Source organism: Amblyomma maculatum, chromosome 4, assembly GCF_055883805.1.
Source record: "Amblyomma maculatum isolate TAMU_Amacu chromosome 4, ASM5588380v1, whole genome shotgun sequence".
In the NCBI taxonomy this organism is placed as follows: Eukaryota; Metazoa; Arthropoda; class Arachnida; order Ixodida; family Ixodidae; genus Amblyomma; species Amblyomma maculatum.
This window is the reverse complement of record NC_139347.1, coordinates 101,188,253-101,204,653: the sequence shown is the minus strand read 5'-3', so window position 1 is coordinate 101,204,653 and position 16,401 is coordinate 101,188,253. Positions and strand designations below refer to the sequence as shown.

Sequence of the window (16,401 nt, the reverse complement as noted above, 5' to 3'; positions counted from 1 at the left end):
AGCTGCAAGCGACCACCGATAGTTCAGGAGCCCGATACATTCGATATGTTGTCGATACGTTGCTCGTCGAGACCAGACGTTGTATTTGGCCGGTACAAATTTTCTGCTCGAGTATTTGGCGTTGCATGTTCATAAGCATGTGTATCATGGCACCGTGCTGCCTCTTGATATCATGGTAGCTAAAAGATGTCCATTGCCGAGCAATTTACCGATTTATTCAATTACCCGCGGGACGACCGCACGCAATGCGGCAGCAGTGACGGTCGGTTTCTCTTTCCGTATCGCCCACGGGGTTGAAGCAGCCAGGCGCGAGCTAAAGAGGTCAACCGCAGCGGCACTGTGCGACGCCCGCTAGATTCTTCCTCCTCTCGAAGGAACCGGTCTTGGGCTCCCCCGCGCCGCTGTGCCCCTTCCACGCCGACGTGGAGGAACGCCTTGGGCCTGGCGACTGCACGTCCGCCGCTTCCGAAGAAAAAATCCCCGCTGCCGCCTTCGTCCGAAGTCGAAGAATCAGCGCCGCGAGACCACACCGACTGTCCAGTGAGATGTGAGAGTACTCGTGAGACCGCGGCTACAATGCTCACGTGAGCCGTGGAGGAAAGGAGTTCTCTCGTACGCTGCACAGAAAGCTGCAGGTGTGACGAGGTGGTGGTGTCAACGGACTGTTCAGTGCAGCCGCTGAAAGCGGAGGTCGTCGAACACGCCATGTTCTCCGGCGGCTGCTCGAAGAAGTGGCTAGGCCTCGCTCCGCTGTCACTGGCGGCGCTGGCCGTACTCACGCTTCCTTCGCTGGTAGAAAGCCGTAAGTACACGATACGTTCCTAGATTATGGCGGGTTTCGTTGTATGGAGTGTGCTTTAAGTAAGGCTTTGAGGGCGGCGACTGCGGTCCAGCTGGTAGAACGAGGTTTCGCTCTTCGGCTTAACTCTCAACGAAACTAGAGCATTCATACAGTTCTACCGCTGTCAGTCGATTGAACCTACATGCACTATCATCGTGAAGTAAAAAATGAACAAAAAAAGAAGAAAAAACCAACGCGAAAACATAACAATATGCGCTGCTGAAAGACAAATACCAGAAAACATACTTAGCGATTCCGTGCTTCTGTACTTGCGCCATGGAAGTGAAAACAATTAAGAGCGCCAGTGTTGAGTTTCCTTAACTAAAAATTTTTTATTCTGCTGCTGAAGTTTCAGTTGCCCTGTCCAGTTGCATTTGACGTTGGCAGTGTGCATGAGTGCGCGCGTGTGTGTGTGATCACAGAAAATATCAACCGTTAAGAACTATAGCGGCAGGTTTCACCTCACAGACAAACATGCGGAATTGCGACCATTGTAGTAGTATGATATCTGCCTGCAGCAGCAACGGCATGTTTCACTTCGTCGTGCATCGAAGAGACATTTGTTGCACGCGTAACAGCATTTCTTTGATCTTCGTGTTACGGGCCCGAAGCGAACTCAAAAGCTGTGAGGAGTCATCGTACATTATCCCGTCAGTGCATATTCTTAATAGTTCATGATGATTTTTTACCAACTAAACCAACTCCATAAACACAATCACTGCTTAACATCGCATTTATTCACAATTAAGTTGTTGCAGTTGCAACCATATATGCTGTGCGGAGATTAATGAAATGTCTTTACGTCGTCGGGTGTGTGCGTTGCGCCCTTGCGATTCTTTAAAAATCGGCTTTACATGAAGTTTTGACTATTTTTACTACCAGGTTGATTTAGCTGAATTCACGCGCTGACATGTGCCCCAGAAGAATAAATGAATACCAAAATGGCTGAAACACATCATATTTGTTTAATTCTGGATAGCATATAGCACGTACGATGTAGCAGGGTGCCCTATATTTGCTAAACGGAAGAAAATCCTGAAAAGAAAGGGTACACGACTCTGGCTTTCAATGCTTACGAGACGAATACAATCATCGTACACTCTTAAGTTAAAGCTAAATCTAACGAATCATCACGTGTAGTATAGGTAGACATAAATGCTGATAGCATAAGATATGTCGCCTAAAATATAGTACAGCTGGCCGGTTACATAAGCCAACGCGCAGATAAGCGTCCAGACATGTGGGAGCAAATTACAGGGTTTCGTTTCATTTACCTCAGCCATATATTATTCCATTGTGTTTACATGACGCAGGATTTGCGGTTTATTTAAGCGATTGCTTTCCAGTATTAAAATGGCACTTGAAGTCATTTGATGTCTTGTATACGCACGTCCGCAGACGTGCCAAGTTACAGCAACAGAGGTCGTACCACCTCTTTCGTACAACCTTACAGTCTGCGTGGCATGTCACGGGGACAGCGTTTAATTCCTATGTAACCAGACTGTTCTATTCTTCTCTTTGTGACGTTCTCACAATGTTTTTATTGCGGGAAATAGATAAGTGTCACGCCTGGTCGCAAGCATGTCAACGCTTCTTGCTCAGCATAATGCCCAAGGCGACTTCGGAAATCAATTTGAAATCGCGTACACGTGTACATGAGGGAAGAGTAGTAACAATTGCTTTCTAGCGGGGTTTAAGGGTAAGCCAATAATATAAAAAAGAATGAATTCATAGGGGATGAGTTCTACACATACGGTGCTTAGTGCATCTTAACATTGCTTAACAAGCAGCTATGGTTAAGCAATGTTCAAATAATGTTATATGTTATAAGCAATTTTAATGTTATAAGCAAATATATATGTTATAAGCAATAAGCAATCTTATATAAGCGTGTTTCCTGTGATTAAACTTTAGTTGACAACAGCTATCTACAGTGAGAAAGATGTGCATGTAGCATATGAAGCGAGTACATAGGTTTGTGTTGTCTGTACGAGCAACGTAGCTCAGACAGGCACTCTAGTGAGAACCCTTGCGCCATCAACCCGAGCATGAGACGCATTCACAAGAAATGAGAAACATATCTGGCTTTCTTTCTTACTGTGCAGCACTCTAAACTTAACCCTGGTTGTGTTTTGTAACAAATCAGAAGCTTAAATGTTTTGATTTCTTTTCTTACTGCAGTGCGCAACCCTCTGCACTCGACTTCTTGGTTACGCTTTTCAATAAGACGCACCTCGTTGATTAGAGAGGTTGGTTGCAGTGACGTTACGAAGTGTGTAATTTAGGTAATGCTCTCTGGATGGGAAAGCCTGATTCATCGCTAGACATCCCATCCTGCAGCACCATTTGTTCCTGTCTGTTCATGAAAGGCCTTTGTAACAGCTGTATCCTTGCATGCAAGATACAGAAGAGTGAAGAAGATGGGATCGTTAACTCAGAGGAAAATGAACAAAGTTCGAGGGGAGTCGCAGTCGGCGTGCCAACATTTCGACAAGTGAACTTTTCTTTCTCTCGGCAGGTTACTTAATATATTGTGTTTGGTCTGGGGAGATGTGTTTTGTCTTGGTCGTGATATTTTCCCGAGGACGCAACTATCTTGACTCTATATACGCTATCGATGCTAAGTATATGTAAATCGGTCTGGCAATCGCTACCACTTAGAATCTGAAACTTCAAGCCAGAGCTCGAACCTGGCAAAACTGCCAGCCTCCTCGATCCTAGCCAGATCTTATCTGTTTTCTCGCTTCCTCACCAGATCAGTGTAAAGCTTGACGCATCCCTTTGTCTCCTCCGTTTCATTGCCAAGGGCACTCTTCAGCGCTTCGGCCTCCAACAAAACCGTTTCCCGCGAGAAGTTTTGTGACGACACGCCTACCAGCGATCAGGATGCCAACTCGAGGTAGGCCCTGATTGCTGAAGAGGAGGGAAATAAACGAAGCTCGCGAACGTACATCAGTTGCTGACTCGCCGATGATTGACAACTCAAAAGCAGTCGGGCCACTCGGCTGGCAGAGCAAGCGACTGCTTCTTCCGCTAGCGCGCAAGCAACGAGCTTCCTCTGGAATGCGAGGCGGCATTCTTTCCCTCCCCGTGAGTCACCCGCCGTTACCAACAAAGACACGTGCTACAAATTTTTTGCGCGCACCTGGCCTTCCCCGAGAAAATGCGGTGCTTAACAATTCTTTTTTTTTTTTTTTTTTGCCCACGCACGACTCGTGAAAGTGGCAAAGCTGAAGAGGTTGGGCCGCAATGAAAGGAGGTACTCCAGGAAATGATATCGTGTCTTAAAGGACAGCGCTTTACGTTCAAATATTCACATTTCGTGAGTCTTCTTTTTGTGCGTTTATTCATCAGAGAGTGCATCCGTTTGAGTAAGGTCTTGCAAATATCGGTCGTTTCCTCACTTTCCTTTACTTTCCAACAGCATGCGATTATTTGAGGTTACATTCAGTGCCCGACTGCTGGGAAGGCGTTCTGACGTGCGAATACTCACAAAAGTCGCCTTAATATGCAGTTTTTTTGTTAAATTTCATACTAAACTGTCAGTGTTGCTGTTTGAACTAATGGTTTAAATGCTGTAAACTATATTTTAGTCTTGGAACACTTTTATCAAACTTTTTCTCCAGTTTTCAACGTAATTTGAAGGCAGGCGGATATCTCAAATGCAACCAAATAAAATTGTTCCTGAAGCGAAGAAAAAGCAACAATTGTACGTGGCCAAACAGAATTTGAGCCAATAGGAGTCAGGTGGAGTCTATTTGGTCAAACCTATTTTTCGGCCATTTGCAACCGGTCTTTTTTACTGGGCTAAAATGCAGCTTGCCCCGGAATAGTGCGCGCGATGCAAACTCAGAGAATGTTTGCAGCCCGCATGCATACGAGGAATATTGACGACTTGAACGCCCGCCTCTATTCCTAGAGTTAAAAATGCCGCAAGCGGCCTCTGATCCTTTCTCGCCGCTTCTTCGAGCGCTATAAGATCAGTTTACAGTTATCCCATTCAAGGCCACTGCAACTTCTGGCGCCGAGCCGAGTTGAAGGTGTACCGGTTTCCTACCAGGCGCTCTCGCTTTCTCCCGTGTCCTCAAACTCAGCTGTCTCCATGGTCGGGAGCGCGCTGCTTCTGCGCCACAATGAGAGCTGTAACTACCGAACAGGCAAAACTATTAGAATGGCTGCCTATGCTGGGACCTAAGGCGTCTGCTGAAAAGAAGACAGCAAGCGTAAAAAAACGAACATATCAGTAGTAATAAACTAATGAAACAGTTGCAGAGTGGCACCTTGCGGTCTTTGGCTGTAAATTTACCATATCTTGCTGCTGTGCAGCCTGTCATACCCATATACGAGAGAAAGGCTTTTTAACAAGAGGAAACAGAAGGAAGTCGAGGAGTGAACTAGAGTGCTTATCCTTTCTAGGCTCATGGTGGCGTTCGTGTGCGTTCGCCGGGAGTGTCCGCCGCATGAAATTACTGAGAACCAAACCCTGTTTCCACCGGGAATCGAACCACTATCGCTCCAATTCCCAGTCGAGCGCGCTAACCACAACTCCACGCTGGGCTTCTTTTTTCTTCTTTGTTGAATGGAAATATACAAACTCTGGCTGGCTTCAAGCCTGACTTAACCAGGTCGCATCCCGCAACCCGCCGTACTTAGCCTCATTAGCATCCAGCTCTCACTTTACGCACCGGGCTCTTGAGAAACCGATCGTAATTCTCATTGTCTAGGGTGAGTATGATTGTAGCGATGAAAATGACAACGCCGTTAGTGATGCTGATAGTAGCAATGATAATGACGCTGCGTGTGGTGATAGTGATAATGATGGCAGTGGCGATGACAATGGCGGTGCATTTAGTTGATAATGATGACGGTACCTCTAATGATGATGATGATGACGACGATATAGATGATATAGATGAAGATGACGAGCCAGTTAGTGAAAACAGTCCTGAAAAATGTCTCGCAATTTCCGATCTTAAACAGGCTTAAGCACAGTCTTGTCATTTTTGTAAACTCGGTTACGTTTTCAAGAGTTATTGAGGAAGGACTTCAGTCCTCGGTCGGTAAGGCCCCGACGCATACTGCAGGGCCTTAAATAAGACAAGAATCACCCATTTAAAAAGAAGGATGTTTATTTCATTTCTAAATTTTAACACACCTCAGAACAGACAGGACCCCAGCAGGAGGCCAATAGTGCAAACCGTTTCACAACAATTAGCAAGCATATACAAGAAAAGAAAACAAGAAAAATGGCAAGTCGATGTAAAACAATAAAATTGTCTCAGACCCATAGAACATCTCATTAGCTGCCACGAGGTTCAACATATGAAATACATATACAAAGCCAATTAAAAGAAATAAGTAACATTCAAGTGGCATTGCTAAATAAGATGACTGAAATAGATGTCAGGGTAAATTATTTCATCCTGGCGCAGCTGTAAGAAAAAACAATTCTTGACAGTATTAGCCAAGATAAAAACTGACGCCAGTGAACGCTCCTATGTATGCCTGTTTCTCCTGGTATACAATGATCTTTTACGAATTTTGGCAGGTCAGATTTTTTTATTTCCCCTTAAGACACTGTTTCAGAAATTTTCAGTGGTTGTCCTTTCTGCGAGCTAGATTGCAGAGCGCATATGCTATGCTTTCTCGTAAGCAGGCCCGGTGAATATTCTTGTCCGTTGAGGAGAGCATGTTGCCGGGCTAGTTGGTGATCCATTAAGTAAAAAATTTAGCGCAAAAATAGAACTCAAAGAACAAACGTCTTATGTGTTCTTCTTTGTCCTTTGTGTTCTATTTTAGCGCTAAAGTTTTCATTCTTGTCCATGTTTGCTGTAATTGAATCACACCGACTTTCCTTGCGGACACTCGAGCTAAAGGGAGTAGTTCTTGTTATGCGAGTCCCGTACTATGGCTTCATACTGAAGTGTAACATGCTGTTTGTCAGCTCAGCTATCAGCGTACCAAGGTTAAAAGAGTGACATTTTTACCGCGAAAGAACATTCTAGCGAAGAGGTGTTTTGTGCCTTAAGGCGATGTTTTAGAGTGATCTAATAAAGGGCTAAGCTCAAATGGAATTAAAATTTGGTGAATGGAAAAGCAGTGGTTTTGGTGGTGTTGCTGCTGCTCTAAGCCAAGTGGTTTGACGACATAGGGCTCTAAATGAAAAATGGGGCCATTACGGCGCTAAATGTGAGTTTTTTTTTTTTTTTTTTTTGTCCTAACTGCGAGCCCCTTATCGGCCAATGAAACAGGTTTTTGCGCCAAACAAACGAGAAAATAATTTCTAAAAGCCCCATGTTCGCCTGCATCTATATTAAACAAAATGAAATACTGAGGGCTTGCTTGGGTATATAGGCATCAATTAAGTGTAGCGGTAAACTGCCGTCACGGAACGACCTCTAATATATGTTTGAGGCTCTAATACATAGCGTGATTCAAGCTTTAGGGTGACCAAAGCCGAATACAAACACAAAGCCCCAAATTAAACACGGATGATAGATTTTACCAACCTTTATTCTTATGTTATCTTCAAAGACCGGAACGCAATCGTAAATGGCAAGAAGGCAGAATAATTGCAATCCGGGTTTAATAGAATTGTTCCTGGGCGAGTTGGTTACATTCCATTCTTAATATTTAAAGACGCGAATAACACGGGACAAACACAGTGAAGACAATGGAAAAAATAGACAAACGGCTGCAGCTTAGCTCGGCTAGCCCGCTTATGGAAGCGAAAGCTTTGTTTTGCTTGGTTATGCTGTGCTGCTGAGCCAGCTTAGACTCACATAGACAACCACATGTTTTCCATCGTTTATTCCCGTTTCGGCGGAGTGCCGTCTACGGGACCGTCCCGATGGCGTAGACGGTCCGGCCGATTCACTTCATCCATAGCGAGAAACTGAGAAGCGGCAGTGTGTATGCATAATGATCATCAGATTCAGCCCGGCGTCTACGGTATACTGTTGAAGCACTGGTTCCGGAGCGTGGCTCTCCTCTGGCTGTCTGTGACGTCAAATATACGCCTCGCGCTTTTCGATAGGCGAACGGCGAAACACGTGGTTCCGCGTAGATGCGAAGCGAGCGAGCGCCGCCGGCTCCGTGCCTAGTCACGTGCTGTGTCACGTGGCTGACACACCTGCACTCCTGCTATTGAAGGTTGAATTTGCCACGTCGATGACCTTAGCTTGACGAGGCTAGTAGAGCTTTCGCTTTTTAAGTATTGCAGTTACGAAGACAGCTCAATAAGAATGGCATCATTAGACGGGTAAGTGTTCGCTACTCGCAGTAGGCGACAGCTTGAGGAAGACGCAGCCTCCGTGTCCACCGGCGTGCGCTTGCACTGCTCGAGCGTAGAATGCTGTGTGCGCTTTTTGAGCTGGCCCTGAAAGAAGGAGTAAAATGTGTTAGTGGAGGGGGCATAAAATAAACATAGACGTGCCTTGACGCCCCGGTTACAGGCTATCGCCTAAATGATTTAGAAACAACCTGTGGACAGCCCGAACAAGAGATGAGAAATGTGTGCCACTTGCAGGTCGGACGTCTCACTGCTTCGTGTGCCGCTCGAGGGGCCAGCTGGGAGACTGCCGGGACCCGTTTCCCTACAACGAGACCACAGTGGAAGGCGTGCGCGGGGTCGAGGCCTCGCCGTGCGCATCCAAGTGGTGTGGCAAGCTGCTCGAAGGAAGGGACGACGGTGAGCAACGCTTTTATTACGGCATGCTATGTATCAACAAATCATCATAACTATTGTCCTAACTACGTCTTCTGTACTACGAAGGTCTCTCCCACGTCGTTAAATACGGATCAGGTAGTCGTAGGCGAACTTCCACGGGGCGATGGTTCATGTAGATAAAAGTATATGCGCATCATTCCGACGCAATATAGGGCCATCAAAAAATGAGGGGTCCCATGTTAACTTAGGAACGGTTAGCCAGAAAAACAACTAGGGAAATATTATTAAGCAGCTACTCGCTAACTATAGTCAGATGCAACGAAAGAAAAGGGTGGCAGATTCCCTTCACAGTCCTACAGCCAATGATGTCGAGTGACTCCCATGGCGTGGTGGTCAATCCCCTTGAATCCAGTATAGCGTGTCATCTGTAAGTGCCTAGTAATAACAAAAAGAAGTTCACGAACTAATGTTTGTCGCCACCTTTCAAATCTTTTAAAGATATTAATCTTAAACATTTCCTTCATATCAGCCTTATAAAATGGCTTCAAGTGTTCTTGAACTGGGTTAGGCGATTAAAAAATTGAAAAAAAAAATGTTTTGCAAAACAATGCAGTGACCAAAAATATGCGTATAATGCAGTCATAACTCGTGCCTATAACATGCAAATTGAAAATGGATGGGTAGAAACGTAATTGAAATGAGCAGCCTATGCAGTTAACTAAGGCATTTGAGTCTGAAACGAGTTAGACAAGAATTCTAGAACTGTGTCATTTTTTGGTAGATGCACTGTAATTGAACCATCATAATATTGAAACTTATTCATTATTTTCAAATTCCCTATTTCCTCGTATGACCTAATGTGTAAAGAAAAAGCATACAAACCTTTACTTCAAGTAGATTCATATTTTATAGGTTACCAGATTTCGCGTAACGCGAATAATTTCAGTTTAGCTCCCTGGCCACTTCGAACGTTCCTTCTGGCACATTTACTAGCCACTTTTGCTTTATAAATGATAAAATTGCAAGGAAATAAAGACAGCCCATTATTTTAAAGCTTTGCTGTTGGCAGCGGGAGTTATGCGTACCGGCAAAATCTTGCTTTCATCTAGGGAGCCTATATTTGTTCACCGCGCAATTTAAAGAATCGCTTGTAGGCTCCATACTCGACGTTGACACGGGGCATCATTTGGGGAACACAGTACACCTGAAGTATTTCCTCCGTGAATCTCAAGCATGCTGAGCCCAGTGACGACGCCAAGCGGTGGCTAATTATAAGCGTATACCGCCTCTCCAAACTTTTTGGCGAACCGCAGAAAAATGTGCCCACTTCTTTGCTTGAACCCTGATGAAAAGGTTTCATAACATGGCGCTGCCGTCTCTTTCCCCCATCGCGGGTATATGAAGTTCTCCCGACTACCTTTTGTTCATTTATGTTTATGAAGAGCGATGTGTACGAAGGCAACTTAAATAGTCCCCCGACAGCAGTGCACATGATCAAACATGTTTAAGTTTTTGGCTCAAAGCGGCATCGTATAGAACATTCTTGGTCAATGGCATTTTCCTCACTTGGCGCAACGCGCACTGGAAGTTTTGTCATTGCCAGTTCTTGTATGAGCTTGACAAAAACAGACATGCATGGCAAAATGAAGCTGGACTTCATTATGTCAATTCTACGACTTAAACTCGACCTCAGAGTCTAGCGAACCACATCTTTGACATTCAACTTTCAAGCTCACGTTTTGCTAAATTACCTCTTCTGGATAATCGTTGCGCATGCGCATTGAACATTTATTTATCATTTCTTTGAAGTGCCCCTAAAGTTTTGAAGAGCGAACAAAACGACCAAACTTTGGTGCTCCTTATTCCATTCTATTTGGCTAAAGATATTGCCCTATATTAAATGGCGCTGGTACTTTTAGCTACTTGCGTTCGCGTGAGCTCTTGCTCCCTGCCGTGTCAGATGGAAGGAAGGATGCACTGGGTGCAATCCCTCTGTGACACCTCAACGAACAACTATCCAACAACCAACAACTCAACCAGCAAATATAGACTTCAACCAACAACTATCATTATCCTACGGCAACCCCAGGCAAGGCCTCCCGCGCGGCGAAGGAGGAGGGGGGCGTTGTTTCTGGAAGCAGGCTTTTCCCAGTCAAAGGGCTCATGCAATCTGGCTTATCCCCGCCGGGCCGGGGTCACAGTGCCTGCGCACCGCGTCCGCACAACCCTGGTGGGTCAAAGCCTGACGCGAGCAGAGCTTCTAGAACCTCACTTGTATTATCCGGAGCTTACTTCGAAAAGGGTCATTGGGCGGCCCGAGTCTTCCAGGAACGTCTTTATGCCGAGGTGGTGTTTTTTTCGTTCGAGGTACAGTTCTTTCCTGACCTTGTTCTTCAACTCGAGGAGGTATGGCATCTTCGCGCTGTAGGCGGTATGCCACCTTGCAAGCCACACTTGATAATTAATCTCGGCGCGTGGCAAGACAAAAATATCTTCCCTTCCTACGCTCGGCAGCGGGTTCAGGTACCTTACTCGCTCCTCTTAGTATGTGCCCAACAGCAACTACGCAGAAGATACGCTTGTAGCAGGATCCCTGCCCCAATCGTCGCCTTTGGCGCGCCATTTTGTCGCGCGGCATCGCTAACGGGCCTCCATATGACCACACTTTTCCACCTTTCGTATCGAAACTGGGACGCAACCATTTTTTGTGCAGCAATTTCATTGGTGTCATGCACCAAGTCGCTTCCCATTTCATTTAGCATGCATCTGATGGTCAAATGGGAGGCTAGTTTCCAATAAAGGTAGAGATGGCGTGTGTATACCTACTATTGCATGCCTTGATCCCCTCACAACTGCACGTCGCCTAGAGCGGCGGGCTCCGTTAAAGAAGTAGAAATAGTGCAATACAGACCAATGTTAAAGGGAACATGCGCGTAGCCTGAGCACTTTGCAAAGCGCAGCCACCGACAGCTGGTGAGAATGGGTGGCACCATGTGCATGCTCAGAAAGAGCAGCCGGCCGTGCTTACTACACATGCAACTTGTGCGATAGTTTGTCGCCGGCTTTCTCGGGAATGATTTGAAAGCACAGCATCCACGCAGTCTCATATTCTCTTTAATAGCGGACTGTACTGTGCAGAGGGCATGGCGTTACAGTTTGCGTGGCGGCGTGCCCCACGAGACGAAGCGGGGGGAGGGGTGTCGCGGGAGCCCATCGCGTGAGCCAGCTTTCATAAACATAAATGATCCTAAGTGTACCTGCTCAATTTTAAAGCAAAAACCTTACTTGCCTCATGAGTGGGGTGAGCAGGAAGTGATACTAAAAATCACGTGATTTGGTTGTGAAGCAAACATTCTGCACATTCTGAGTGATGTCATGCCATTTCGATTCTCATTCAGCCTTCATATGCTAATCAAGTTGGAGGATAGCTTGAGATAGGGATTCGAACCGATGATATATGGAGTTTTAATAGTTTCTCCTTGTATTTTAAATAGAACCTTTTTTTTTTTTTTTTTCATGCACTATTGAATTCTGTAACTCAGTCCCTGGAACAATTAGATCACTGCCATTAAGAGACTTCCTGTTAAAAGTTAATTCCACCTAATTTTATGTATTCTGTTGTTGTTACAGTGTATTTCTGCATTCTCGTTTTAGTACTCCATCCCGGTGTTGCTGTTATTCTGCGTTACATTTCTGCCCTCTGCCTTATTTCTAGTGGATTTAAAATTTTTAATGTTTACTTGTTTTTGTATGAAGTTTACAACAGATTTGTCTAACCCACTCCTGAAATAGCCCTATAAAGGGACTGCAGTGTGTATAAATAAATAAAATAAATAGATCATTTAATGACATTTAGCACTGCCATTTTCTGACCAGCTGAAAGACCAGTTGGTCTTGGTGACCCTGGCCCAGAACATTCTCGACGCTTAATACTGCGTTTCATTAAAGCTGCTTCCTCCGCCTTCTCCTGCCATAATTCTGGGCCGGTCTCTCAATGCTAAACCACCAAGTAAAACCATACTAAGCCATGCCAAACAGTGATTTGGCACATCTTTAAAGGACACTGCAGCACTTTTTGCAAAGGTTGGGCTTTCAGCAGAAAGCCATAGTTTTTCATGCTGCAAACGCGAATATCAGATTAAAACTAGGCAAAAGAAAGCTGAAATAGCCTTTTTTTTTTTTAGCAGAAATACACAGCCCGCACGACGGGGCTCACCGCGGGTCGCGCCGCCGCCCGTCATTGGCCAAGACGTCGCGTGATGACATTCTGAGGACTGGGGAAGCTGCCGATGCGGCTCCTTCACTGCGCTGTGTTGATCGCAGCTCTCTGCGGCTTAGTGAATGTGATTATGGCATGCCATTTCCACACGAATTACCAGCGGGATTTTTACCGCATGTATCCGTACCAGATACGCCCTCAAACGATGCAGCACTTCCGTTGAGGGGAGAGTAGATTTGGCATGAAAACCTGCTTTGGTTACAGTGAGGCATTTTGAAAAGTAGTGTGTGTCATTATTAGCAGAAACTACATGGCCCTCGGCGAAACCTCGTCCCGCATATTCCTAGGAAGGAAGGGCAGCGAACAATGTCCTAGCTGACTACCTCCGTCTCAGGACTCTCGCCCCGCCCGAAAGGTCATTGTTGTGAAAAATGAACCCAAAGATTGGTGTACCAAATCCTGCTTTGAATACCAGTCCTGGTACCTTGGGGAAACGAAGAATTTTATAGAAAGGGTGAAGCAGTACACAGCTGCCACCATCCAAATGAACAATCAGCGAAGCGCGATTGCGGAGCTCTGAAATGCATACGAGGCATTGATGGGGCCATTGTGCTGGAGACCAAGGCAAATGCGCGCAGAATGCTGCTTAAGTCATACGACATTTAGCAGACGTTGAAAGCCTTTCCTTTTTATCGTACTGTCACAATACACATTTAGTGAATTGACGGCTGACGTATGTTGAAAGCCAAGCTGCAGCTCCTCCGCACCCATACCTTCATGAGAAAACCGTGTTCCGAAATGTGTTTTCTTACTAGAGCTTCGTCGTTCTCATTTCCAACTTAATATGCATCTCCAAACAAGACAGGACTATAGAAAATGACGAGGCAGCAACGGGTGCAAAATCGCGAGGCCATGTATGAACAATTTCGTTGATTGATTGCTTGGACGCACCGAAGGAAACCTCGCTCTTTGCGCTCCTTACCTGAATGCGCCTATACCCAGCTGAGCGGTACAATGCTACCGTGAGGGTTCCAAGAACTCATCAGGCACGTGCCGTGCTGGAAAAGATCTCGCAGTCTTCACAACCTAGCTTCAACACAGCAGCGGGCTCTTCTTAATGATCTACTAGTTCGCAAAAAGCATCAGCGCGTGCTACTGATGGGTTGTTCATGTTTAGCACAGAAGCCGTCGCACGAAGTTTTTGTTAAAAACATAAAAAAAAAAAAAACGAGACATGCGAATACAACCACGCGCCGATGCTGCCTGACCATCCCAACATGAAATGGCAGTCCATGAACGGATCGCAGATGACTGTCCCGACTGTTTTGTGCAAAGAAACAGAAGGAACCGCTTCATGGTTCAGCCATGCGTTTTTGTCAAAGCCCTATAGAAATCGCATTAGGAACAAACTGAATGTAGTCAAAGTTACGAAAATGCTTCGAGTAGAATGTTTCCTTTGGTCGGCTTGAATTTATCTCTCTTCTCAGCAACGCCGCATTGCGCCCCGAGCTTTTAATACAATGGAAGATTACATCGTCGCGTCCACAGCTGTTCGTGCATCCGAACACATTCAGAGCTGCGTTGTATCAGGTGCACAATACTAAGTTGACGTGTTTTGTATGTGCGCAAGGCACGCAAAACGAGGAACAGCGCACGCCGAAAACCCCCTCCGTTGGCTCTGAATGCCTCCGGTTTCTCACGGTGGCGTCACGACAGACGGAGAAGCGAGGTTACTCCCTCCGCTTTCCTCCTTTGTAGCAGTCGCGCGGGGCGCGGGAAATTTGAATTGCACGCTTTCAGTCGACGATTGCGCAGGCGTTTTATGCATAATCGAAAAAATAACTTCACAGGCATGATCAACAAATAATCTACTTCAATAGCCTATAATACTGGTACATTTGAAAACCGCAGCAGTGTCCCTTTAATGAGTTTAAGGAGAGCTAATTTAATCCCGGCTTTTTTTTTTTCTTTTTTTTGCTTAATCTGGATACAAAAGTGACTTTTTTTCGTCAATCTTAATTATCGCTGCTATAAGTTCCAGTTAGCGTTTCGCAACTTCTGCTCTGAGATTTTTTGTTTTGTTTTTTTGCAATACGTAATGGGAACAAATAAATGTATTTCGTCAAGAGCATTCTGCTGCCACGTTCAAGGAATCCAGTGGCATTCGATTTGAAAACTGCCGTGCCTTGCGGTTTTGTGGGCTGTCTCGGCTTTCTCGGCTGGCAGCTGATGCAGCTGATGTACTCATCTCATCTAATGTACTCATCTTGAACTTGGCGCCACAAGTATACAGAGCTGGGCAAGGTGCTGAAGGGTGAGGTGACTGAGCCGGCAATTCCAAACCATAGCGTGCCAATTATGAATTCAAAAGCGTACATGTGCGGCACAATATTTTCTTACTGACAGCATTCCAGTGGTACAGAAGAAAATTTGAACGAATACTAATCTAAGTATTACATATCATAACGTAAACATGTCATTACTGAGCAACAACTCAGCACAGTGCGCTGTTGTGAGAGAGGTGCCACTCGATTAGCCCGTATTGCGTCGAAGTACATGAAATCATCATACCATGCACAAGCTGTAAGTCACGAAAGCGTTCTTGCAAAACCTATCAGAAGGTGATGGCATTTTTTTTTCTTCGCAGACTTTGACCTGGCCACAGAGCGTATGTGCCTGCAGCGTCCGCCCGATGACCTGGAAGAGCGCTGCGCTGAGACCCTTTTCGAGAACAGACGCGTCTACATGTGCTTCTGCAGGGGAGACGTCTGTAACGGAGCCCACAGGACGACGGTCACGGGCTCTGCGGCTGTAGCGATAACTCTCGTTGCCACTTCGCTTATCCGCTATATGTGGCAGGTGAATCTATGATGGATGCAACCGCTAGCACTTCTAAGAAAAGGATGTGGTCTTCACAAAGAGGTCGCACGAATGCAATTGAATTAGACTAAAAATTTACGAACTATGAAAACGTGGGCAAGAGCTGCGCTTATTTCAGAACACCGTTTCAAACAAGTGCACAGAAACATTTAAGTGCAGCATCAGCCTCACTTTCATTAAAATATTTATCATACCCAGTATTTACAGTTATTGGACTGGCGCAGGTATGGGACAAGATACAATTACTATGGGGACCGAACGGCCATGTGATAAAAGGAAACTGCCTATTTTTACGCAGTTCCTTTCCCACAAGCCAGTGGAAGCAAACACAGCTTCATAGTAGGTCCTATCAGTTTTATAGCACTTGGCCAAAAACAGAGCGACCGTGTTGTCTTTTGTAAAAACGTAGCACAGAATGTGACTCAGCCGAGAAATATGGCTTTTAATTCCCAAAGCCCAATTTCACACGTAACAGTCAAACAGCATAGCTCATTATATAAGGAACTGACCAAAAAGAGACTACCTCGTTAACAGTTGCATTTTAAGTAATTTAATTGCCAGTTACATCCCCAGCATTACTGCCATCTACTAGAACACAAAAAAGTCCACCCTATCAGCAAACCTGCTGGACAGCATGCTACCACTGCCATGCAATCCTTCTGTTTAGATTACATTGCTATTAATTTACTTGTTTTACATTATTTTCAAACTTCTATGTTGTGTTCTGTGAAAGAATAAAGATCTGTTTTCCAAAAATGGTGCATTAACTTCAGGGTCAGGAGCAAAACATCC

General features: G+C 45.3%; 1 protein-coding gene across 1 annotated transcript; it reads left to right on the top strand.

Annotated features, from left to right (window-relative positions):
- The first annotated feature begins 502 nt into the window (after positions 1 to 502).
- rtv (QVR superfamily protein rtv) lies at positions 503 to 16,365 on the top strand. Its single transcript, XM_084602310.1, has 3 exons — positions 503 to 802; positions 8,370 to 8,531; positions 15,377 to 16,365. Exons 1-3 carry the CDS (start codon positions 706 to 708, stop codon positions 15,598 to 15,600), a joined length of 483 nt encoding a protein of 160 aa, XP_084458436.1. The 5' UTR covers positions 503 to 705; the 3' UTR covers positions 15,601 to 16,365.
- The last annotated feature ends 36 nt before the right edge of the window (positions 16,366 to 16,401 follow it).

Bases quoted from the DNA above. Each gene is read 5' to 3' on its own strand.
- rtv (XM_084602310.1), top strand. From the start codon at position 706: ATGTTCTCCGGCGGCTGCTCGAAGAAGTGGCTAGGCCTCGCTCCGCTG. The intron at 803-8,369 runs GTAAGTACACGA...TGCCACTTGCAG, and splicing joins TCCTTCGCTGGTAGAAAGCC to GTCGGACGTCTCACTGCTTC. The intron at 8,532-15,376 runs GTGAGCAACGCT...TTTTCTTCGCAG, and splicing joins GCTCGAAGGAAGGGACGACG to ACTTTGACCTGGCCACAGAG.